Source organism: Musca autumnalis, unplaced genomic scaffold, assembly GCF_047663935.1.
Source record: "Musca autumnalis isolate F117 unplaced genomic scaffold, ASM4766393v1 scaffold_2, whole genome shotgun sequence".
In the NCBI taxonomy this organism is placed as follows: Eukaryota; Metazoa; Arthropoda; class Insecta; order Diptera; family Muscidae; genus Musca; species Musca autumnalis.
This window is the reverse complement of record NW_027411755.1, coordinates 109,938,204-109,963,745: the sequence shown is the minus strand read 5'-3', so window position 1 is coordinate 109,963,745 and position 25,542 is coordinate 109,938,204. Positions and strand designations below refer to the sequence as shown.

At 34.6% G+C, this 25,542-nt stretch overlaps 1 protein-coding gene and 1 long non-coding RNA gene across 5 annotated transcripts in view; one reads left to right on the top strand and one right to left on the bottom strand.

Annotated features, from left to right (window-relative positions):
* The first annotated feature begins 735 nt into the window (after nt 1–735).
* LOC141394460 (facilitated trehalose transporter Tret1) lies at nt 736–10,129 on the top strand. Its single transcript, XM_073968843.1, is given in 10 exon segments — nt 736–2,286; nt 2,468–2,788; nt 3,047–3,276; nt 3,353–3,483; nt 7,120–7,312; nt 7,378–7,531; nt 8,312–8,526; nt 8,600–8,854; nt 9,823–9,868; nt 9,871–10,129. Coding segments are annotated over 9 exon segments (1,365 nt in total). The 5' UTR covers nt 736–2,286; nt 2,468–2,745; the 3' UTR covers nt 9,969–10,129.
* Nucleotides 5,961–25,542, bottom strand: part of LOC141394467 (uncharacterized) — a 42,962-nt gene continuing 23,380 nt past the window's right edge. For 2 of the 4 annotated variants that reach the window (XR_012410428.1, XR_012410429.1), the window contains 5 exons: nt 6,824–7,012; nt 6,621–6,739; nt 6,428–6,563; nt 6,122–6,365; nt 5,961–6,068 (listed from right to left, as the gene is read on the bottom strand). This is a non-coding gene — a long non-coding RNA (uncharacterized lncRNA). Of the gene's footprint in view, nt 6,069–6,121; nt 6,366–6,427; nt 6,564–6,620; nt 6,740–6,823; nt 7,013–7,609; nt 8,206–25,542 lie in introns of those variants that run through there. The other 2 variants (XR_012410426.1, XR_012410427.1) reach the window with 2 other exon arrangements.

The window sequence follows — 25,542 nt, the reverse complement described above, 5'->3', positions numbered from 1 at the left end:
TTTTCCTTTTATTTCTACCGTTTTTATAATGAAATATAACCAGTTTTCTCTTTTCTAGAGTAGCGTTTTTCCTTAACGCTAAATTGTAATAGTTTCTATACAATATAATATTTTTACACACAGGAACAATGATTCTGTTCGCAATTATTATAATGTATACTAAAATTGCAGAAAAAAGTCGATAGTGACCTGTTTTTTTGGCAAAAGATTTAACAAAACTTACAAAAACCGAATATTTTTGACGATAGAAAACAGGGTTAACAAATTTTCGTTGTTATTCTCGCTTATAAGGTTGCCGTGGGTCCATGTTATATACACTTTTTTAAAGGCACACGACCAACATTTTTTATGTATTTGGTTTTTTTGTTTATTGGGTATGGGATTCTAAAATACTGAGGTGTTATTATTGGTAAAAGAAAAAACCGAATATTTTTGACACTCACTGTATACTTTTATAAACTTTAACAGTCTTTTGCTGACAAAAAAATAGATAACATATATAAACTTGCTACTAATTGTGCAATATTATCACATCCTATATAGTAATGTTATATAGATAAAATTTATTTTATTGTTTATTAAGCTATAAAATAATAAGTTCCTTTTTTATGTAATGACTGACATACGGGTCTTTCCTGGTCTCTTCATTAATATTTGTGGGAATATACATGTATTTGATACGGAGGTTATTATTTTAATAGACTTTTATAAAAGATTAAACGATGCTCATTACACGGTCTATAATTGGTATTCGTTTGATGAATTCGAAGCAAAACGTTAAACATACTATTTTAATGGCAAAAGTTGCAAAAGAGGGAACTGCCAAAAATTGCAAAAAGCAAGGATACGGAAGGTTTTTCCTCGTCCAAATTTGTGGTGTAAAATGTTGTCTCTAGAGGAAAATCTATATCGGTATCAATCCGCACAAATTGATGGAGATATAACAGAACCTATTCTAATATCAAGAGGCGTAAGACAAGGATGTATATTGTCTCCATTGTTATTCAATATCTACTCCGAAAATTTTTTTGAAGAATCCATCAACAAAACGTACAATGGCATATTCATTGGTGGTAGATACATCAATAACATCCCTGTCGGACTTTTATTAACCAGTTTATAAAATGATTGATAATAGATCGATAATTTTTAAACTGACTAAAAACTGGCTGAAAAGTTATCTAGAGATGAACCACTTTGAACAGAAAACATTTTCGGCAATTGTCCATGTCTAGATAACTTTTCGACCAATATAAAGTTAGTCGAAAAGTTATCTACAGATTAACCACCCTGAAAACAGAAACATGTACCGTCTGCAAAGTATTTGTGTTTGTCGAAGAATAAGGCACAAATGTATAAATAATATAAAAATAAAATCGTATATACGATATGCTGATGATACTACAATATTAGCTGACAGTATCACACACCTACAAGAATTAATGGACAAATTGGAAACATGCAGTAACAAGTATGGACTAAATATAAACACAAAGAAAACAAAATATATGATGGTGAGCAGGAGAAATAGCCATAACGATATTTCCCTAAAAATACAAAACTTTTCAATTGAAAGAGTGAAAAATATTAAATATCTTGGAATAGACATAAATGACGAATGGGATTGTTCCTAAGAAATAAGAAGGCGTATTGAAATTGCATGAGACCCATTTTTTAAATACAAGAAAGTTCTGACCAGCCATGATATTAACCTGGAAACGAAATTTAGAATTGTGAAAACATATATATGGTCAACATTATTATATGCTATGGAAACGTGGAAAATAAAAGCAGTAGATGTGAAAAAATTAGAATCCTTCGAAATGTGGGTCTACCGCCGAATTTTAAAAATTCCGTGGACAGCCTTAGTTACAAGCAATGAAGTGATGCGAAAAATGAATCGAAGTAGAGAGATCATGATAAACATCAAGAGACGAAAAACAGCCTACCTTGGTCATATCATGAGAAATTCAAAATACAAAACACTGCAAGATATCTTAAAATCAAAAATTGATGGAAAAAAGCCTAAAGGCCGAAAAGAATTATGTTGGATTGCGAATATTCAAGAATGGACTGGATTACGAGATGTTGGATACCTACTAAGTGCTGCAAGAAGTAGAGAAATATTTGCCGATATTGTGAAAAATTTATGAATTTATCTCATATTTTTATTTAAAATCGAATTTTTATTGTTATTGTATTGATCGCCAAAATTCGTATGACGAATAGGCAAATAAAGAAGAAGAAGAGGAAGCTATTTTGTCCCCTCTTGACTATAGCCTACAAGTAAGCAATTGTTATAATTTTAAACGGATTTATAACGGTGGTGTTATTCTATTTTTCGGACATACATATGTATATATTTTGAAATTTTTATAAAAAATCAGTATATTTTTTTAAAAGGAAAAAGACAATTATGATTTATGTTACTTTTAAATCAGTTATAGTTTTTTTTTTTTAATTCCAGAAACTCATAAAACGGTTAGTTGTAAATTGGAGTGTCTTCAAAAATCACTAATAAGATGTGGTGCTATTATTTTTTCGCAGCTGTATATCTTTGTCTATGTGTAAAAATTGGTTCGAACGGTGAGATAAAGATAATGTTAAATATTTACCCAAGCTGAGGCACAGAATCACTTGGAAGATGCTTATCATTCAGTGTCATTAGTCAAAGTCATCGGCGTTGAAGATAACATCTCGGTGTTACCTAAAATTCTAATTATTAACGGATTGTAGTGTTTTATCATGTCGTCGCATGCTCGGAATCAATATATGACAGGGCTTTGTGGTAAGCATCAAAATGTGAGACACATAAAGTGATTGGTTTGAAAGTACAAAAATAAAGGACTGTCAGAGGGACTTTTTAATTCGTTAAAATCGATAAAGCCGCTGTCTTTGTACATGCATATACCTCAGCCTTTTAGTTACTATACATTTTTGTGACAAACTGTTTCATTACATTTTCGCAAATATATGTAAAGTCGGCAAATGCAAAACATTCTTCATTGAAACGTTTTGCTTCTCACCTCCCCTTTGTCTCTTTTAGCCAATATTATATCGATATCATATGGGGCATTTGTTGGTTGGGCTTCGGCCAGTTTTGTGGAACTCCAATCGGCAGATAAAACTGACTCTGAACCTCTAATAGGAGACGATGCTGGATGGATCGGATCAATGCTTTGTGTGGGAGGTGCATTTGGTACCACATTTTTCTCCTGGTGTGCCGATAAAATTGGTAGAAAACGGTGTCTACTGTTATTGGCACTACCCGCTTTGGTGAGTTTTTGCAAAAATTCTGAACGGATGGAAATTAGAAAGATTATTATTTATGTACATTTGCATTTAATTTTAGTTGGGTTGGTGGATTGTTCCATTTGCCAAATCATCTATGCACTTGGCAATATCTAGGTGGATGGGTGGCTTTTCTGGTGGGGGTACATTTTCCATAATCCCTCTATATACAGCTGAAATATCTGACGACAAGTAAGTAAATAGTTGTGAAATTTATAAAAAAAAATGTCATTGCCTTAATTTAAAGATGGAAAAATGAAAAGCTAGTTGTCAGATGTTAAACTATGTTAAACTACATTCTTCAAATGACCTTGTCTAATCGTTCACAAAATGATTTTAGACCCCATGTATGTTTGCATTTAGCGATGTCCGCCCGGCTGGCTGGAGCGCACGAAACTATCAAACTGTTCAAGCGATTTGGTCAAAAATTTTTTTCTCGTAATATTTTTCCAAACTTAAATAAAGTTCAAAGATGGACGGTTCTTTCGTTCGGGTACCTCACCCACAAGAATTCAAAATTTTTTGCAAAAAATGGAGAAATCGATTTAGTCCAAAGTCATCATAATAGTAACTCCCACACAAAAATTCAAAATTTTTGGCAAAATTGCAGTACAGGGACTCTTGTCGGATCGGCATGGCTGTGCTGCCGCCACTTTCACGGTAGTACAATTTTTATCGGGAGCAAGTCCATAGTTCCTTAGAAAATTTCCCATAATCTTTAAATAACCCTGCCGGCATCAACTTAAATTTCTGATGAACACTAAAACTTGAGAATTGATTATCCGATTTTTCCGAAACTTTTTACATTGTAAACATTCTTCGAAACGTACATCAAGTTCTAAGAAGGGTTATACTAGAACACATTTTCGGGTAATTCCCTTGCAAAAGTTCAACATTTTTGCTTAAGTGCAGTCAAGTTCATGTCTCACATTATAGTCCAAGGCCTCTAAAAAATCCACGGACCAACCTTTCCGCATCGTAATATTTCTTTTACACTTCAATCATGTTCGAACAAGGACCATATAGGTCCACTCCCTCCCTCAGTTACCTCCTACACAAAATTTCAACAATATAATTTTTATCAGGGGTAAGTCCATACTAACGGAGATAATAACTTAAGCTGTAAAAATCTACGGCCACCACCTAAGACTTTTCAAGGAAGTCATCGATTTAGTCCAAACTTTGCAACTCGTAATTGTTCTTCCAAACTTACGCCTAATTCGTAAATGGACCATATCGGTCCACTTCGCAGTACTCATTACAACAGTACACTCAGAAAAAACATTATTCCATTATCCGTTTTTATCCGTTCCCTTAGTAAAAACAATTAAAATTCATATTATTTAAAGATTTGTATTTATTAAACGAAACATTCACATTTTTCCTGGGATATCTCAGGAAGTTAATAGATTCCTCGGAATTTTTGGCTCAAATTACATACAGAAGACCTTGAATTGTGTTTTAATATGGTGTTATATAATCCTTGGACACCAATTGAATCAGAAATGTACAATTATCCGATACTTTCCGACCTTATATTAACGGTAATGGTCATAATACGAAAACCACGTTGTTCACAGTGTAAATTTCATGCTTTTTGGTAGTGATTATATTTTGATGCTCTGGGAGCAGGTTTTTAACAGATTATTTCACATTTCTGATTCAATTGGTGGCCAAGGATTATATAACACCATATTAAAACACAATTCAAGGTCTTCTGTATGTAATATGAGCCAAAAATTCCGAGGAATCTATTAACTTCCTGAGATATCCCAGGAAAAATGTGAATTTATCGACACCCAGGAAGGTGTGTTATGCACAAGGTCAACTAAAAAGCTTTCTAGGATATCAAAATCTATAATCTGACACTAATATTGTGGCTTTTGTATACTCAAATACCTAAAATGGAAAGAAATCGGCAAGGGTCCGCTTTAACGAGCTATACAAGAAGTTTGGCATTAAATAACGGCATTTAACACCCAAAAATTATTTTTTTTTCTCTAAACTATATCTCGGACACCCAGACACATTCGCCAAAACAATAAAATGTATAAATTTTTCTGCTAATTCCATAAATTGTACGATAAGACTCATATTTCCTTTGGGCGTATGTATACTTTTGTAAGTATCATTTTTTGGTTTTTGTAAAATTTACCGTTATTTATATTATGGAATATACTTTTGTTGTATTAAATATTGTTTATTAGTGAGACGAAATAAACCTGTGTACTTGGAATTTCATAAATATCATTACTTTTTCTAAAACCCGAGATTTATGGGGCGTACGTATACTTATGTAAGACTGTGTAAACTAAACGCCACACAAATATAGCAACGACACACACAAACACAGCACATTGTTGTAGCAGAAAATCTCTCTGTGTCATAAAAAGTTATTTTTTCTCGCTTTTGAGAGCGAGAACATGTGACAAACGTTGAAAACCATTTTAACAACAAATATTGGTTAAAAAACTTAAACAAATTTCAATGAATTATTTGTTTGAACTCGTTTATTGGTCGCTTTTTGTTAACATTTTCATGTTTGATAAATATTTTCCCAATATATTTGAAATATTTTATCGACATTCAACAAAAATATGGTGATGAAGCTTTTAATCAAAATTTTCGGGGTGTCTTTTTTTCTGTGTGGGATTACTACTTACCTAAGCTACTTGCCGACAAATCATTTGCGCAGAGTGTGAATTTTCTTTTTAAATTGGTCCCATTTTAAAAGTATGACCTTTCTGAGGATACATAATATCGAAATCAACGTTGACCTAAAACAAAACATATTTAGCTAATAATAAATAAATAGCTTATGAATACTCACTAATTCTGACGCCATTGCGACGGACAACAACGGCCATTCCAGAAGAAATGTATGGCTATTTAAATTTCATAATTCTTTTTGCCGTATCTTAAAAGATCTTTTCCATTTTTCGCGGACCGATCCCAATCGTCACATTCTCTTATTAAGGGAGCTTTTAATGAATGGCCAACTGATTCATCAACTTCGGGAAACGCTTGACTGGAAAAATTAGGTGGAATGTGACATGCTTCGGTGCCTTTAGGTCCTACGTTAAATTAAAAACTACATTTACGTATTTATTTACGTATTTTATAATTACCATTTTACCTCTGAAAGAATTCCTCCCGTTTTTGATAAGTTGAAACCAGGAGTGCCGGGAGTGCTGGTAGGTAGATGTCTTAATTCGTTTCCACCATTCATATATTTTGGATGGAACTGACATAGTTTCATCCTCGATTCCGAGCTATCATTATGGTAATAGAAATACTGAGATAAACACAGTAATATCAATAATTCATACCTCTCTGTGTTCCAAGGAAAGAGCTTTTCTCTGAACTCCACACGAATTCCTAATGGTGGCACTGCTTCCTTTAAATCTATTTTTTAAGTACGGCAATCTTGGAAATGCTACTTGTGGCGCTAAAAGATTGAAGACGTTAACTCGGTGTAAATTCCACTATCATATCTCGTATAAAGTTGAAAATTGTATTTCTATTCATTTACCTTTAAAGTATTCATAATGCGAGACACGATCGATTCGAGCACATCGGTGATCAAGTTGAGCACAGTCGTTGTCAGATAATACCACGTATCGTTGTCAATTTGTACACGTTTGTATATTTTTCATAAATTAATTAGGAATTCGGCTACTTTTTAATAGTTTAACATAAATACATAACAGATTTAATTCGCCTACATGATATTCAGTAAAAAACATTACGAAAACTCTAATTAATGTACATTTTTTTGTATAAATTTCTTATTCAAATTTAATAATGAATGATATAACTTTTGAACAGCGTTCGAGGTACTTTGGGCACATTTTTAGTACTATTTTGCAATGTTGGAATTTTGGTGGCATTTGTTTTGGGCACCTATTTACCATGTAGGATTGTTGCGTGGATTCTCTCTACATTGCCTCTAGCATTTCTATTGGGAGTTATATTTGTACCAGAGAGCCCTCAATATTTGGCAAATAAAAATGATACAAAGGTTTGTACTTTTCACTTGAATCTTAAAAGCGTTTATTTGTTTAAAATGTTCAATTTTTTTTTCAGGCAGCGGAAAAGTCCTTGTGTTTCTTTAGAAATATTTCATATAATAAATCGGACGTAAACCCTCAAATTAAACTTGAATTACACCATTTAATGGAAAATACGAGTGGCAAAACATCAGAAAATATCCAAAAGAACGCAACTTTAAGGGATTTTCGTAAGTAATTTTAGATTATGAAGAAAAGCTTAAGGAACAAATCGAACGGAAAACCGATATGGAAAATGTAGCTAGAACCTCCAAAATATCTTTAATTGTGAGGTACAGGTACATGGGGAAATGGAGGCTTCTACCAAGACAAAACCAATGAAGTTTTCAACACAATGCGAATTTAAAACAGCAATTTCGTTCGGGTTAAAATAAATCAAGGCTTTAATTTCGCCCTGTACCACATAGCAGAGATAACCTTCTGAGTAGAGTTGTGTAGTTCCGGAACGAACTATTTCCAAGGAACTATTGGAACTATATCCAGCTCTTGCGTTTATATAGTTCCTTTAGTTCATATAGTTCCTTTCGTTTTTCTCGTTCCTTCAGTTTAACGCCTACGTCGATCTTTCGTTGTTGGTGTTTGTTCGCTGCAAATTTTTTTATTTTTATGTCAATTCATCCACCAAACAATGACAACATTTCGGTCTCGGAAATATTTGGAACGAAAAAAACAAAAAGGGCGACGAAAGAGAAATATTGTTTGAACTATTTCGGTCTCGGAACTATTTGGAATGAAAAGAACGATGAAAGAGAAATATTGATTGAACTATATCGATCTCGAAACTACTTTAAGGAACTAGTTCCTTTTGGGAAAAGGACATTATATTCATTGGAAAAAGACAATTGTTAATGTACCTACATACATACATTTTTTAAATATGCTACAACGAACACAAAAGTAATGGTAGTAATGGTAAGATAAAAAGTTACTATTTATTTTGTGACTTTCAGTTGAACCCAAGGCCAGGAAGGCTCTTTCGATTGGTATTGGATTGATGGCCATCAACCAACTTTGTGGCTGTTTTGTTATGCTCAATTATACGGCTACAATTTTTAAAAACTCTGGATCAACTCTGCCACCAAATCAATCGGCTATCATTGTTGGCATCATACAACTAGTTGGGACCTATGTATCAACGCTTTTAGTGGAAAAGGCAGGACGTAAAGTAAGTGGAATTTACTACAAAGAAAAGCTTTAAAAGTACTAAACTTATTATTTATTATGTATGTATATTCTAGAGTTTGTTGATATTATCTGTTATCGGAACTGGTACGGGATTGCTGTGTCTGGGTTTGTTTATGTGTTTCGGTGATCCTGCGACAGGGTCTTGGATTCCGGTAGCTTGTTTCTCTTTCATTATATTCATTGGATGTTGGGGTGTCATAACACTTCCCTTTGTTGTGGTAGCGGAAATAATGCCTCCCAAAGTTCGGAATCTCGGATGCATGATTTGCATGTTGTGTCTTTGGATGTTTTCATTCTTCCTTCTAAAAGTAAGTATCTGCATACATATCGTTCATTTACTTATTCAAAGGGTGGCATAGCTCAAAAATGTGTTTTTTTGTGTTAGCAATTTCTAGTTTTTCTACGACATCTTCTTTATCTTGTGTCAAATTTTCATGTTGATATCTCTAAAAACTCAACGAGTCACAGTTCATTTACTAGGAGGGTGGCATAAATGTTGCTAGCTCTTTGCCAAATATGGTCCGAGTAGTTATATTAGTCCATATTTACATTAGGCGATTTTCCTTGCGGCAATTGTCAATTTGTAGGAGAGGTGAGGAATATGGTAACCCTTTGCCTCTCAACACCCTCTCTCACCGACAAACTGACAATTGCGCAAGGAAAATCGCCTAATGTAAATATGGACTTATTTTTTTGTGTTATAATCCTTTTAGGTTGGGAAGTCAAACCGGAAACTTAAAACGCGTTTTTCTCGAAATTTGAAATTTTGTGGTGTGACTCTCTTTGAGTAATGTTTCTTTTAGATTTTATAAATGTTAGTTTTTGTGATCAAGTTCTCAGAATTTATTAGGATCTGCCCAGAAAGTTGGGCGGAGCCGACTATATGATACCCTACACCACTTTGAATATGTAAAATATATATGTATGTGGGAGCTATATCCAAATCCATTATTCGCATATCTTACCTTTAGACCGAATTCAGTAACACATTGCAAATGGCATGGAAATTTGACAGATATATCTGTTTGGTGCATCAAATATATCCAAATCTGAACCGACTTCATTTGGCAAACTTGTTTCAAAATGTAAATCGGAATAGGACATAAGTATGTATATTGCATATATGGTGCATCAGATACCTCAAATTTGGCACATTTATTTCTAGACCAGAATGATGTAGAACACGACTATTTTCGTTGATCCCTATATCTACAATAAAGATCAATAAAGTCGAATATAGAAAAGATAATATTTAATCATTGTACTTTATTTTCAGTACATGGGCCTATTTACGGAATTGATCGGAATGCATGGAATAATGTTCTTTTTGCAACCTGCAGCTTTATCGGAGCTTTATTTATTGGAATTTTTGTACCTGAAACTAAAGGAAAATCTATCGAAGAAATTCTACGAAACTTATAGAAGTTTCACATAAAGGATTGAAATTCAAAATACTATCCAACATTATGATAACGAGCAGAATATTAAGGATTAAATTCTGGTGTACATATAGAGACAAAAATTCTTGTAATAAAGACGTCCGCAAGACGAGAATTTGTATATGTATGTTCAATTATAATTAATAATTCTTTGTGGTTATTTTTAAGTAATAATATCAACTATAAATAGATTAATTGTAAATTATGTACATACTAGCAAGGAAAGAATATAAACAACAAATAGGCAATAGTACTTTCCGTACCATTTTAGTTAGATTAAAAAAAATCAGCAATATCTCACCTTACACATCAACAGCGAGTCGCATTTGTTGAGGCATATTAATTAGGGGCTTTCTCTCATCAGAAGGTAAAACATGCTTGTAAACAAATACACCCAAGACCAATTTAAGAACCATTTCAGCCATCAGCGACCCACATACCAAATTTCAGAATTTGTAAGCATTTCAAATAAAACTACTTATATAATCGTTCACCAAATTTAATACTTTCCATACATCTGGGTATAACCTTAAAAAATTGCCTTCTTATATCAACCATTTATAACAACCGCGAATTTCATTTCTAGCTCTATCAGTTTTTCCAAACCCAATAATAGTAATTTACATATAAATACACAAGTATGAATTTCCGAAACCTCCTCCAAAAATTTCAAAAATTCCTGCTAACCCTTACACAATAACAAATTATTTCAAATTCTGTACCATTTAGTATTTTTCATAGTATGCTTTTCAAAAACCATATCCATATCTTAACTCCACATATGTACCAACAGTTACTCTAAGAACAAATTGTATAATTGGAATTCCTACACCCGATATAACATTTAGACCGCTTTAGTACTGATGCGACGAACTCCTCGTCGCATCACAAAGTGCAACCTCGAAAACTAGAAAAACTAAAAACAAACAGAAAAACTAAAAACTAACAAAGACTCTTTATTAGCCCCAATTTACATTGGGCGAGTTTACTTGCGGCAATTGTCATTTTGTAGGAGAGAGAGGTGAGGCATATGGTAACCCTTTGCCTCTCAGCACCCTCTCTCACCTACAAACTGACAATTGCCGCAAGTAAACTCGCCTAATGTAAATTGGGACTTACAAATAATTAGGTTACAACGAAAACTTCTAATCTAGCATAGACATAAATACCCAGCAAAAAAAGTCCTCTCAAAATCATGGGTTTCGTAAGGGATTTTTGGCAGCTGTAACTACTCTCAAGCCCCCTTTTTGCCCCATTATTTTTACAAGGGCATGTCGCACTCAGTTTGTAGTTATTTGATGACCACTAGAATAACTAGTTATTCTGTGGCCACTAGAAGTTGAAAAGGACAGAACAGTTGATGTAGAGAATTTACTTTAATTTCATCACACTTCCTACTTTTATTTTACTTCGCTGTCTGCCCGAATTGAACCCACGAACCTTCTGATTTCTAGCCAAAGACACTACACACTATGCCACGCACACGAATATTAAGGGTTGCTTAAGAACTTAAACTTAAATGTGCAGTACACATGTGCACCACGAACTGTTATTTTTAATTAAAAAAACTCGCGTGCCGACGGTGAGCGTTGAACACACAACCGTAGGATTTATAGTCGGACACACACTCACTGTGCCACCGTCGTGATTACTTAGGTAGGAGTAAAGTAATTAGGTTTACCTTGTAAATTTTTTAAGAAGTAACCCATTACTTTTCAGATTACTTGTAATGCGAAAAGAAGCTTGTTTACATTACTTTGTAAATGGTTACGTAATGACTACCGGATCCAATTTTTTGCTGGGTAGATGCACATTGATTAATATGCACACTGAACACAAAACTGCGTGAGGGCGATAACATACAGTCAACCAAAAAAAGTCTACATACACCCTATAAATCTCGGGTTTTAAGGGTAAGGAAGCAGTTTTATGTAAATCCAAGTACATAGTTCTATCTCACATCCCTAATAAACAATATTACATACAACCAAAATATATTCCATAATACGAATAACGGTAAATTCTATAAAAAATAAAAAATTGATAGGGGAAAAGTGTACATACACCCAATGAAATAATAAGATTACCGTAAAATTTATGGAATAAGCAATACAAAGTTTACATTTTATTGCTTTATAGAATGTCTCTGGTTGTCTATGACATATTTTAGACAAAATAGGAACATATTTGTGGATAAATTGCCGTTATTTAATGTCAGACTTCCCGTATAGCTCGTTAAGGCGGACCCTTGCAGATTTCTTTGAGTTTTTCAGTCTAGTAGTTTATGAAACCCCAGAAGATACAGTGGGACTAATAATTTTGGGATCCAAGAGCGCTACGAAGCTTTTCTTGTGGATACTATATGCTCCTGAGCTTCGCTAAATATACGAATTCCTGAGTTTTCTCATTCCACAACATTCCAAGCGGCAAATTACATGCAGAAGCCTTCGAATTACCTTGTTATAAGGTCTGGTACAATCCTCGAGCATCCATTGAATCAGCAATGACAAAGTATCCGACATTTTTAGAGCTTCAAGTGACCCTAACGATTATAATACGAGAGCATACTAGTTAACAGTGTAAATTTCATACAAATTTCATGCATTCTTTGGTGGTGCTTTTACTTTGATGCTTTGGTAACTTTAGGAGCGGGTTTGTAGAATAATGTTGTACATTTCTGATTGAGTTAAGGTCCACAAATTTATTACAAGGCAATTCGAAGGTTCTTGCTTGTAATTTGACCCTTGGAATGCTGTGAAAACTATAAAATTTATGAAAAACTCTGGAATTCGCATATTTAGCGAAGCTCAGGAGTATATATTATCCATAAGAACAACTTCAAAGCGCATAAATTAAGACCAACTGGAAATGTACTTTGTATTTTCTACTTTATATCTAACTAGCTGAACCCGGTGCGCCGTGCTGCCCGACTACGATAAAATATAATGGAATGCCATAATTATATTAACGTTTTTAATATTTTAACGAATAAATATAGGAGATATGAAGGCGTTATATACCTATTCAAGGTTGTTATGGAGCTACTATGGTATTTTTTTATGTTTCAGGAGGTAACACTCCTCCGAAAGCCTTTCCGCCTATAAGTATTCCTAATGATTTAGATATATCATAATAAAACATAAATCTTAAGAAGTCTCTCAAAGATATGATATTAGCCGAAAAAATTAGCCGAAAATATATGGGAGCTATATTCAAATCTGAACCGATTTCGATATTATTTGTCCCATTTATTTCTAGAACGAATTTCGTCACGCTTTCCAAATTAAAGTGAAATTGGACATACACATATAGTGTGTCCAAATCTGAACCGGTCTCCATATAATTTGGCACATGTTTGATGCATCAAATACAGAAAATCGGCCGAAAATATATGTAGGAGCAATATCCAAATCAGAACCGATTTCGATAAAATTTGACACTTTTATGTCTAGACCAAATCCCGTCACGCATTCCAAATTTCAGCGAAATTGGACATATATATCGAGTTTGGTGCATAAAATACAGGAAATCGGCCAAAAATATATACAGGAGCTATATCCAAATCTGAACCGATTTCGAGATAATTTGGCACATTTATTTCTAGACCAAGTTCTGTAACAAATTCTAAATTTCAGCGAATTTGGAAATATATAGCGTGTTTGGTGCATCAAATGCGGAAAATCGGCCGAAAATATATATGAGAGCTACATCCAAATCTGAACCTATTTCGATATAATTTGGCACATGTATTTCTAGACCAAGTTCAGTCACACGTTGCACGAGCACGTGTTTGGTGCTCAAATACATGAAATCGGCAGAAAATATATACAGGTGATATATCCAAATCTGAACCGATTTTGATATAATTTGGCACGTTTATTTCCAGACCAAATTCCGTCACACATTCCAAATTTCATTGAAATTGGACATAAATAGCATGTTTGGTACATAAAATAAGGAAATCGGCCGAAAATATATGTAAGTGGGAGCTATATCCAAATCTCAACCGATTTGAATATAATTTTGTAAATTTGTTTCTACATAAAATTCCGTCACACATACAAAATTGTATCTGTAATAGTTCTAAAGATATTTGCATACAAAATCTAAATTTTTGGAGGTACCTCCGATTTTGATGCTATACCTCCAGATCAACGCTAAATTTCGAAACATGATATAGCCTATTTTCATTCCAGGCCAGCAATGTACCCTAAAAATTTCAGTAAGATCTGTTCAGCGGTTTTCGAGTCTAGAAGGCACAAACAAACAGACAAACAAATTTAAATTTTATATATAGATAATAGAACGCATATTTTATCTACAAAATTCTTTATACTCCTCGCCTTAAACGATCCAAATCTTTTAACTGTTAGAGCAGTTCCGTCATTGAACACTTTCTTTCTTCGCTATTTATCTGATTCCATTTTTTTATTTTTTTATTTTGCTGTAGACATTATTTAGTTTCTAAATTAAAATTAACAAGTAAGAACGGCGTTAAGTTCGGCCGGGCCGAACTTGTTATACCCTCCACCACGATTTGTATTGAAGTAAAATGGAACAATTTCCCTTCGTGTATGAAGAAGACAAAATTCCAAATTTCAGCAATTTCGGTAAAAAAATGTGGCTAATTTTCACAATAACCACATTCGGGAGGTACTGCTCTATGGAGGCAATATTAAGACATTTACCTGTACCGACAAATTTCTGGGGGAAAATTTTATACCCCCAACGAAGACTAAGTATTGTGGCCACATCCTTCAAAATACCGTTCTATGGGGGGCTATATGAAGGCGTGGACCAATACCGGCAAATTTCTGGGGGAAAGTTTTATACCTCCAACGAAGACTAAGTACTAAATTTCAGCCATTTTGGGGGATTATTGTGGCCACAACCTTTAAAATACCGAAAATCTGGAGGTACCGTTCTGTGGGGGCTATATGAAGGCGTGGACCTATACCGACAAATTCTTGGGGGAAATTTCGATACCCCCAACGAAGACTAGTACCTAATTTCAGCCATTTTAGTGGATTATTGTTGCCACAACCTTCAAAATACTGAAAATCGGGAGGTACCGTTCTATGGGGGCTATATGAAGGCGTGGACCTATACCGACAAATTTCTGGAGGAACGTTTTATACCCCCAACGAAGACTAAGTACCTAATTTCAGCCATTGTGGGGGATTATTGTGGCCACAACCTTTAAAATACCGAAAATCGGGAGGTACCGTTCTATGGGGGCAATATGAAGGCGTGGACCTATACCGACAAATTTCTGGGGGAAAGTTCTATACCCCCAACCAAGACTAAGTACTAAATTTCAGCCATTTTGGAGTATTATTGTGGCCACAACCTTCAAAATATCCTTCTATGGGGGCTATATGAAGGCGTGGACCTATATCGACAAATTTCTGGGGGAAAGTTTTATATCACCAACGACGTCTAAGCACCAAATTTTAGCCATTTTGGTAGGATTATTGTGGCCACAACCTTTAAAATACCGAAAATCTGGAGTTACCGTTCTATGGGGGCTATATGACGGCGTGGGCCTATACCGGCAAATTTCTGGGGGAAAGTTCTATACCCCCAACCAAGACTAAGTACCAAATTTCAGCCATTTCGGTGGATTATTGTGGCCACAACCTTCAAAATACCGAAAATCGGGAAGTACCGTTCTATGGGGGCTATGTGAAGGCGTGGATCTATACCAACAAATTTCAGGTAGAAGGTTTCTACACCCAACGATGACTAAATACCAAATTTCAGCCATTTTGGTGGGATAATGAAGCTAAAACCTCAAAAATACCGAAAATCGGGAGGTACCGTTCTATGGGGGCTATATCGAAACGTGGACCGATTTCAATACCAAACATCCTGGAAGTAATAAAAACTTTTGTACCCAATTTTGACGCTCTATCTTAAAAATTGCGAGCTGTATCTTGATTTCAACAGACAGACATACGGACAGACGGACATGGTTAAATCTACATAGACTTTTATGCTGATCAATAATATATATATACTTTATAGGGTCTCCGACGAATATTTCGATGTGTTACAAACGGAATGACAAATTTAATTATACCCTATATAAAAAATTTCTATGTGTTTGTTGTTGAGTTGTATTTGTTGTAGTATTTACTTTATCGGTCCGCCCACCTCATACACAAAAATTCGGAAAAGTGCAGTTTAAGACCTTTTCATTTCAAATTTTCATAGAACAAGAATCCAGCCCCTGCACTGTGGTCGAACTTGTATGGGAAGAGCGGACAAAATAAGTAAAGTAAAGGCAAGTTTAGCAACACAAATAAAAAGGAGCAAAAAAAATTCAACATAAGTCCAAATTTAGGTATAGCCCCCATAGAACGGTACCCCCTGATTTCTGTCATTTTGGGGGTCTTGGCCACATCTTTCAAAGAAATTGGCTGAAATTTGGCTATCGGTATTCCCTAGTGTTAGAAAACCTTCTTGCATATAAAGGTATCGCCCGATTTTCGGAATTTTGAAGGTTTTATATATTTTATTAATTAGAAATAGACGAAATGCCACTAAATCTTTCCTGGAGATAGGCTACCCCCAGAAAATTGTCGATTAATGTAGGTCGACCCTTTGATGTTGGCCCCTAAATCGGTGCCGCCCAATATTCGGTATTTTTAGGGTTTTAGCCTTAATAATCAATCAAAATGGCTGAATTTTCCAAATTTTACATTGAGGACCACATTTTAACGTATCCTTCATATAACTGAACCGCACAGTATCTCTTCTATATACTCAAAAAGCTGAAATGTGCAGGTGACATTTGAAAAAATGATAAAAACACCCTGAAATGTACCCTTAGAGTTTCCAAAGTTGAGAAAAGTTGCAGCTAATATTTTGAAAATATAATCAAAAGACTACTACTTATCTTCTAAAAAAATTTCGTTGGGGGGAAAGAGGGGGAACATAACTAAAACTTTACATGAAATTTAATTATAATGAAGAAATGACATTACAAAAGTCCTTCAGTCAAAACACGTATTCAGTTATTAATCCCAAAAATTAACAAACGCAAAACTGCATAAAAATTAAGTTAATATATTGGTTTTCACTTAATTATTAATTAAGAAAATTAAGTTAATATATTGGTTTTCAGGGTGCCACCGTGGTGCAATGGTATGCACACCCGCCTTGCACGCTAAAGGTCGTGGGTTCGATTCCCCGGCCAGTCAACATCAAACACTTTTCAACGGTGGCAAAATACCCCTCAGTAATGTTGGCGACATTTTCTGAGTATTTCAGCCTTGTACAACTTCTCTACAAGTGGTGTCTTAGACACGCCGTTCGGACTCGGCGATAAACAGTAGGTCCCATATCAGTGAGCTAATATGAATCGGGGTGCACTCACTGATATGAGAGAAGTCTCCCCTGTCCCGCCTGGGATGTTTGTGGAACAATTATATATATATTATATTGGTTTTCAATATTCGAATTAAGTTTGGTCTATATAGAGTTCATTTAGTTTGATATTAATATTTTACTTTCACCTAACATTTGCATTGAATTCACCTCGCAATCCAATCTCTTAAAATTTCTCTTTTTTGATGCTATTCTCAAGGAGTACAGTAGGAAGTAATCCATAACAAATTTATTTTAGAGAAATTTAGTATGTTAGGAGTAGATATGAACACATTTGGTAGCAAAAATTATACTCTCATTTTTATAATTTTGGCCAATGGCAGCGACCACTGTGCCCTGGTTTGTTCTACCATGATAATTATATATTCTTCATGAAACTTCATAATATAAATCCACGTTTTGTCATAACTGTCGTGCAATTGTATTTCCAGGTTTTAGACAGGAAAACTTCATAATTCATACATATTGTAAATTCTGAAAAATCTCAGTAATTCATAAAAAATACTCTTATGTAATAGTTGGAACTATAGATATTTTACTGTATTCAAAAATATGAAATCAATATTCTTGCGTTTTTGTAGTCCCACTTCTAAATTCAAATATCTTATCTGCAATTATAAAGTTTTCAAAAAACGGAAACGTGCGCGGTATTCTACTTCCAAAACAACTATTAATGACAGACTTCAGATCTGCAGGCTCTACGTACAAAATTTCATCAAATTCGGTCGGTGTTTTTGTTCGAACACTGTGATGATTGATAAAAAATAAGGAGAATTTTATATATCGTCACCATAAGTGCCCAAAGACGTAGCTCCAAAAAGATCAGAATTCGTTTTTTGATTGAATCTGATACATAATGCTAAAATACATGCCGTGGCAAAATTCAAAATTCTACGTTTAACAAGTAAGAACGGCGTTAAGTTCGGCCGGGCCGAACTTGTTATACCCTCCACCACAAGTTGTATTGAAGTAAAATGGAATAATTAGTTTCCTTTCGTGTATGAAGAAGACTTAATACTAAATTTCAGCAATTTCGGTAAAACAATGTGAGGCACCGTTCTATGGGGGCTATTTCAAAACGTCGATCTATACCGACAAATTTCTGACGGAAAGTTTTTAGACTTAAAGAAGACTTAATACCAAATTTCCTATATTTCGCTAAGAGAATGTGGCTAAAACTTAAAAAATACCGAAAATCAAGAAGTACGCTTCTATGGGGATATAGGAAGACGTGGACCTATACTGATAATACTCTTCTGGAATATTTTATAACTCTTGGAAGACTAAATAACGAATTTCAGCCATTTCGGTGGGATATTGACGTCACAATCTTCAGTATTACGAAAATCGGGAGGTACCGTTCTAAGGGGGCTATATCGAAACGTGGACCTATACCGACGAATTTTAGTCGGAAATGGGGCAATATGAAAGCGTGGACCTGTACAGACAAATTTCTGGCGAACAGTTTTATATCACATTGAAGATTAATTACCAAATTTCAGCCATTTCGGTGTGATAATGAAGTCACAACCTTCAAAATACCGAAAATCGGGAGGACCGTTCTATGGGGGCTATATGAAGGCGTGGACCGATACCGACAAAATTCTGGGGGAAAGTTTTATACCCCTAAAGAAGACTATGTACCAAATTTCAGCCATTTTGGTAGGATAAAGAAGCTAAAACCTTAAAAATACCGAAAATCGGGAGGTACAGTTGGCACCAGTTCCGGTTGTACTATGACATGATACGCGACGTATAACTGTAGGATTGACACCATCTGCACCGGGAAGTTCTTCATCATATGCAATAAACAGCGATGTTTTTTACTATCTCCACATTGCATTTTTTGCGATTTCATAACCATGTTGATCGGAGGTTCATATGTATGTTGCACACATTATCAATTGTTTGACATCACCCTCAATTTTTTCTGAACGATGGAAATTGACGTTTTTCTCTTTATCATCGGCATTACGTTTGACTTAGCAGCACTTTCTTGTAGCTGTTGTGCCATTTCATCACGGCACCGTTGTAATTAAGCGTCCATATTGGTTCATTTTCGAGCAATTTCTTCAAGTCACTATTGCAGGAATTCAATGCAGCATTTTTAGATTCAAATTCGCTAATTCGACTATTCGTGCTATTAATTTCAGCACGATTAGCCCTCATTTGTCCTTCGTGTTGTTCACTCAACTCTTGCAAAGCCTGTTGCAATTTCGACTCATACTCTTCAGAGAGACGAGAGCGTATCTTATTGATTTCTCGCAAATGACTATGCTCCTTAAACGTGAGTTCTTCGCGTAGACACTGCATGCAGTTTTCCAAATTAGTACGGATCAGAGATTCAGCCTTTAGATATTTACGAGCTTTATCCATTTCTTCATCCAATTCTGTTTGCACTTCACAAAGGACATCAACGAACTTTTTCCTTTGAGCGTTAGCAGCATTGTATTTGGGGAGAAGATCAGCAGCACGTGTCTCATACATCTGAGCCTTTTCTTCAGCAATTTTCCAGTCCTTGGTTTTTCCACTCAATTTATTTTTTAATGTTTCGTTTTCCGCCAATAGTTGATTGAATTTAATTTCAAACATACGCGAAACATCAACGCGAGCGATTTCATTTTTAGTTTCTGTAGTTTCTCCAACATTTCCCTGTTAAATCCCTATTCTACTTGGAAACCTCACTTCATTCTTGACTACATTATACACAGTAATACTCTTATGTTTAATTTTCCTAATCGACATAACCTGATTCATATATAACTTGGGAACCCATTTATCATTGATTTATTTATAATCGTTATTTATGTTTACCCTCTAAGGTGTCAAAGTCAATATCTTCTGATTCTCCACTAAGTCATAACAAATACCTTTTCCTGTAACTCTATATCAAAACATGGACCCAGAGACCCAATTTTCAGCACCAGAAGTTCTGTTGATATAGAAAGTATTTGAGCCAATTTTCGGCACAATACGTCAATTAGTTCGCAAATTAATAGTTTTTACCCAATACTTGTGTGAATACTCGAAATCGAGGTACCTTATCTGGGGGCTACAAGAAAACGTGGAAATGTATATCAAATTTTTGCAAGGATATTTTACACATTGAACACACTGAGAAATCACTGTGCCAAATTACAGCCAATAAGATTGTAAACTGTGGCTAATAATTAAAAAAAAAAACACCTTAAATCGGGAGGTACGGTTATATGGGGGCTATACAGTGTTGCCGAATTTGACGATTTTTTGGGCCAAATTTGAAAAATTGACGATTTTAAGGTCTAAAATAACGATTTTTCACATGAGCCAAAATTGAATGAAATAAAACATGATAATTATATTTTGACCAAAATTTCACAAAAGTATTTAAGGAAAACAATGTTGCAAACTCGATTTTATGACCTTGTGTTTAATGTTCTTAGCAATTTCCAGCCAGATTGGCTATATTATGTACATATCTGGAATATAGGTATTTTGATGGTTTCTAACTCACCTTCGAATTACATCAGATGAAAATTTTCGTTTAGGATTGGTAATGGATGAAAATCTTCCTTGAAAAGTTTTCGAAAAATGGGAATTGTATCTATCTCGTTGTGAAAAAAATTACGAGTCAAGCATTAGTTACTTCTTACTAATGCCCATTTTAAGCGGCCAGTCAGTCAGTTTTGAATGACAGTTTCTCGAATTCCGACTGTCCAACAATTAAAATATAAGGATGACCGACAATCATGGACTGTCACACGGTCAAGCAACCGATATTTGAGCAAAGCTGTCATTCAAAACTGACATTGTGTACCCAGCTTTACCACGCTGCATTACTGCAAACACGATAAACATAGGGAAAACTCTCATTTTGTGAAAACTGTTTTTATAGATTGGGTTAGAGTTATTACTGTGGTGGTATATCTTACATATTTAGTCGGTCTTATTGACATAACTATCGCATTAAACGATAACCAAACCTAGTTTTGGAACGTGTTGACGATTTTCCAAATTGTATTAACGATTTTTTTGACGATTTCCGATCAAAAACTGGCGGCAACGCTGGGGCTACATCAAAACATTGACCCAGAGACCATTTTCAATACCAGAAGTTCAGTTGACATAAGAAAGATTTGAGCCGAATTTTGTCAGCCTACGTCAAGTGGTTCGGCTGTTAAAGAGTATTTACCCAACGTTTGGGTAAATACTCAGGTACTTACCCAAGTATTTACACACATGTTTAAAGTATTGTTAAACTCTCCATTTTGAAACGATTTCACAATCCACAGAAACCGAAAAACGAAAATTTTTTCGGAATGAAACCACTTTAAAACACTTTAAAATATGTAATAAAAATATTATTTTATTAACAAAATCACATTTAATTCCATATTTTTTATCATTTTATTTAAAAAATCGCATATTTTCACTATCATTTTCAATACCAAACATTCTAGGAGTAATAGAAACTTCTGTACAAAATTATGAAGCTCTATCTTAAATGTTGCGAGCTGTATCTTGATTTCAACAGACGGACGGACTTACGGACATTATTATGTAAGTATATACATATAAGGGGATTTCTGAGTGAAATCGGACACTTTTTTGAAACGATTTCACAATCCACAGAAACCGAAAAACGAAATTTTTTTCGGAATGAAACCACTTTAAAACACTTTAAAATATGTAATAAAAAAATTTTTTATTTTATTAAGCTCAATGATATGGGACCTACTGTTTATCGCCGAGTCCGAACGGCGTGTCTTAAGACACCACTTGTGGAGAAGTTTTTCAAGGCTGAAATACTCAGGAAATGTCGCCAACATTACTGAGGGGTATTTTGCCACCGTTGAAAAATGTTTGATGTTGCTTGGCCGAGGAATCAAACCCCCGACCTTCTGCGTGCAAGGCGGGCGTGCATACCATTGCACCACGGTGGCACCCTACAATTGATTTCAACAGACGGGCGGACTTACGGACATTTTTATGTAAGTATATACATATAAGGGGATTTCTGAGTGAAATCGGACACTTTTTTAAAAAGAGGTTTATGATTTCGTTTATTTTTTTTGCTATGATGCTGTTCATTAGCAAAAAATTTCACTATCAGCCCAATCATTAATGAAAATTCCGTGCGGAATTTCTCTCTTTTCTCTTCTCTCCTATGACAAACAAAAAATCCGCACGGAAAAACATTCCGATGGAGAAAAAGTAGGTATCATGAACGCTCTCAAACATGTGTTTTCCTCCAAAAAAATCTCCCTTGCAAAACTGAAGGGAGATTACAAAAAAGTTGGTATTTCCCAAAAATGTTGTAAAAAAACATGCAAAATAAACAGTTTTGTTGGGTTTTTATACTAAAATTTTCAATTCGCGTCATATCATATTTCACAAAATAACATTAGTTTGCAAACTCGGTCACTCTCAACTTATTGTACCGATCAACGAAGGATGGCAGAATTTTGCACATACAAAACACCGCTTCGTTATGTTGAAAAACACTGGTAAATGCATATTTTCAATTATTTTTATTTCAAAATTCATATTTTTAAAATTTTTGCCATCTTTTTATTAAAAACACGCGTTTTTGATACATTCATGGTAGTGGCAGATCGATAGCACAATGCACTGTTTCCTTGGAATTTTACAATCTTATTTGATGATTTTCATAACAAGAAACATCTTCTGAATTTCTTTGATGTGTAAAAGTGTAATTTATTTGATTGAATTTGTTTATTTTGTCTAAAAACACAAACACTTAACATTAGGTCTGTACGATAACCCAAAAGTTTGTGCAAATTTGCACAAGTTTACTTGCGGCAATTGTCAGTTTGATGGAGAGAGAGGTGAGGCATATGGTAACCCTTTGCCTCTCAGCCCCCTCTCTCATCTACAAACTGACAATTGCCGCAAGTAAACTCGCCTAATGTAAATTGGGACTAACAAACTTGCAAAGTAAAAGAGAGAGAATTTGGAGACAATTGTGAGAGAATGTTGGAGACTTTTGTTTACAAGTTTTTGCAAGGAAAATTTTTCTTGTAAGAATTTGCAAGTTTGATCAGCTGATTTAAATTCGAATGTTATGTGGCGGACTTCTTGGCAAAAACATAAACAAACGTTTGTTTATTAAAATAAATAGATATAAAAAAGGGAACAAATTATTAAATAAATTATGGAAAACGGTAATGTAAGTAAAATAACTTATTTTGCAGTTTCTGGTGACTATTTTTTTTATTTTAAAGGTATCAAATCTCAGCAAAAAGCAGTTTCTGGTGACTATTTTTTTTATTTTAAAGGTATCAAATCTCAGCAAAAAGCAGTGCATCCATGGAGTAGGAGAAACACAATGTAGACGGCCAGGTATTCCCAACGATAACAATAAATATGTATGCCAAACTTCGCACTGCGTTCCAGTATGTTTTATATTTGTGCATTGGAAAGGGAATTATAGTTGTAACAACACTAAGGGCCTCGTAACATAAGAGGCAGAAATGCTTCTTATGTACCGAGGCCTTAACACGATAGCCGGGTGGAACTCAGTTCCAGATCATTGGCGCAAGTCAAGTCAACGGGTTTGCCTGCATAAGTCAATCGACCACTATCACATAAGAACGTGGAAGGAGAGCCACTATATGTGAAGGCACAAGCTACAACATCATTGGATTTTCGTGTCTTGGATTTCCGTGTTGCCTTATCTCACAAATTATTGTCATAATCCAATCCGCATTCTCGCACTCAGAACAGGATGTAGGAAAGGCCAGAGAAGGAGAGAAGATTATTTTCACATCTGTTGACACAAAATCAAATAATATAGCTGTTAAGTGTGTACAAGATTTTATGGATCGAAGAAGAATTTTAAATGGAAAATAAACAAATGTTAGACACCTTCAATTGTTAAATTGGAACTCCTTTCCTTTACCGACCCAACGCAGAAAATTATGAAAAAATTGCCACATATAGTGCTTTTTATACCGATTCCAACCATGTATTGCTTTTGTTGCGGAAATGTATACTTCCCGAGATATGGGCCTGAAAAGATCCACAAAGGCCCTAACCTATTCTTCTCTAAATAGCCGGACTTCGGCTGGGATTTAAGACTTCTCCTATAGGCAGGTGCAAATCTCGGGAATGAGAAAAAAATTTTCTTTTAAATTAGATATTTTTGGATGTCTATATATCGGGAAGTATACATACCCTTCAACAAAATAATACATCGTCGAAATCAGTATAAACATCACTATTTGTGGTAATTTTTAAATAATTTTGCCAACATTTTATACAAGGGACTTTGTGGAACTTTGGAGGTCCATATCTCGGGAAGTATACATTTCCGCATCAAAATGAATACATGTTTGGAAACGGGATAAAAATTCCACTATCTGTGGTAATTTTTTCATAATTTTCTGAGGTGAGTCGGTAAAGGAAAGATAAGCCGTTAAATTTAATCTTTTCCGCCAACTTTTTGTTTATCAAATCAGCTGACTTCTTGCAAGTTTTTGCAAATTGCTGTTCGATAACAATCTGCAAATTTTTTGCTTCGAGAGAGTAAAATTGGTGGAGAGTGCTTGCAAATACTTTTTACTTGCGAAGTTATCGTACACACCTATTTTATCTTTGTTTTCACAACAATTAGGGTACACAAGGTATGAAAACGACCCTTCAGTGCTGCCAAATTCAATGATTATTTTTCCACAATTATGTTCTCTCGAGAAAAAACTATTCCGCGAGAACTGCATTCCGCAAGTATATTCATGATTGGGCTGTATATTTACACCCTCCACCATATGGAGGGTATAATTACATTTGACATTCCGTTTGTAACACATCGAAATATTCGTCGGAGACCTTATAAAGTATATATATATTATTGATCAGCATAAAAGTCTATGTCGATTTAACCATGTCCGTCTGTCTGTGGAAATCAAGATACAGCTCGCAATTTTAAAGATTGAGAGTCAATATTTGGTACAGAAGTTTTTATTACTTGCAGGAAGGTTGGTATTGAAAATGGGATATATCGGGCTATATAAAAAGCCAACATAGAACGGTACCTCACGATTTTCGGTAGTTTTAAGGTTTTAGCTTCATTATCCTACCAAAATAGCTGAACTTTGGTATTTAGTTATCGTTGGGTGTATAAAACTTTCTACCTGAAATTTGTTGGTATAAGTCCACGCATTCAT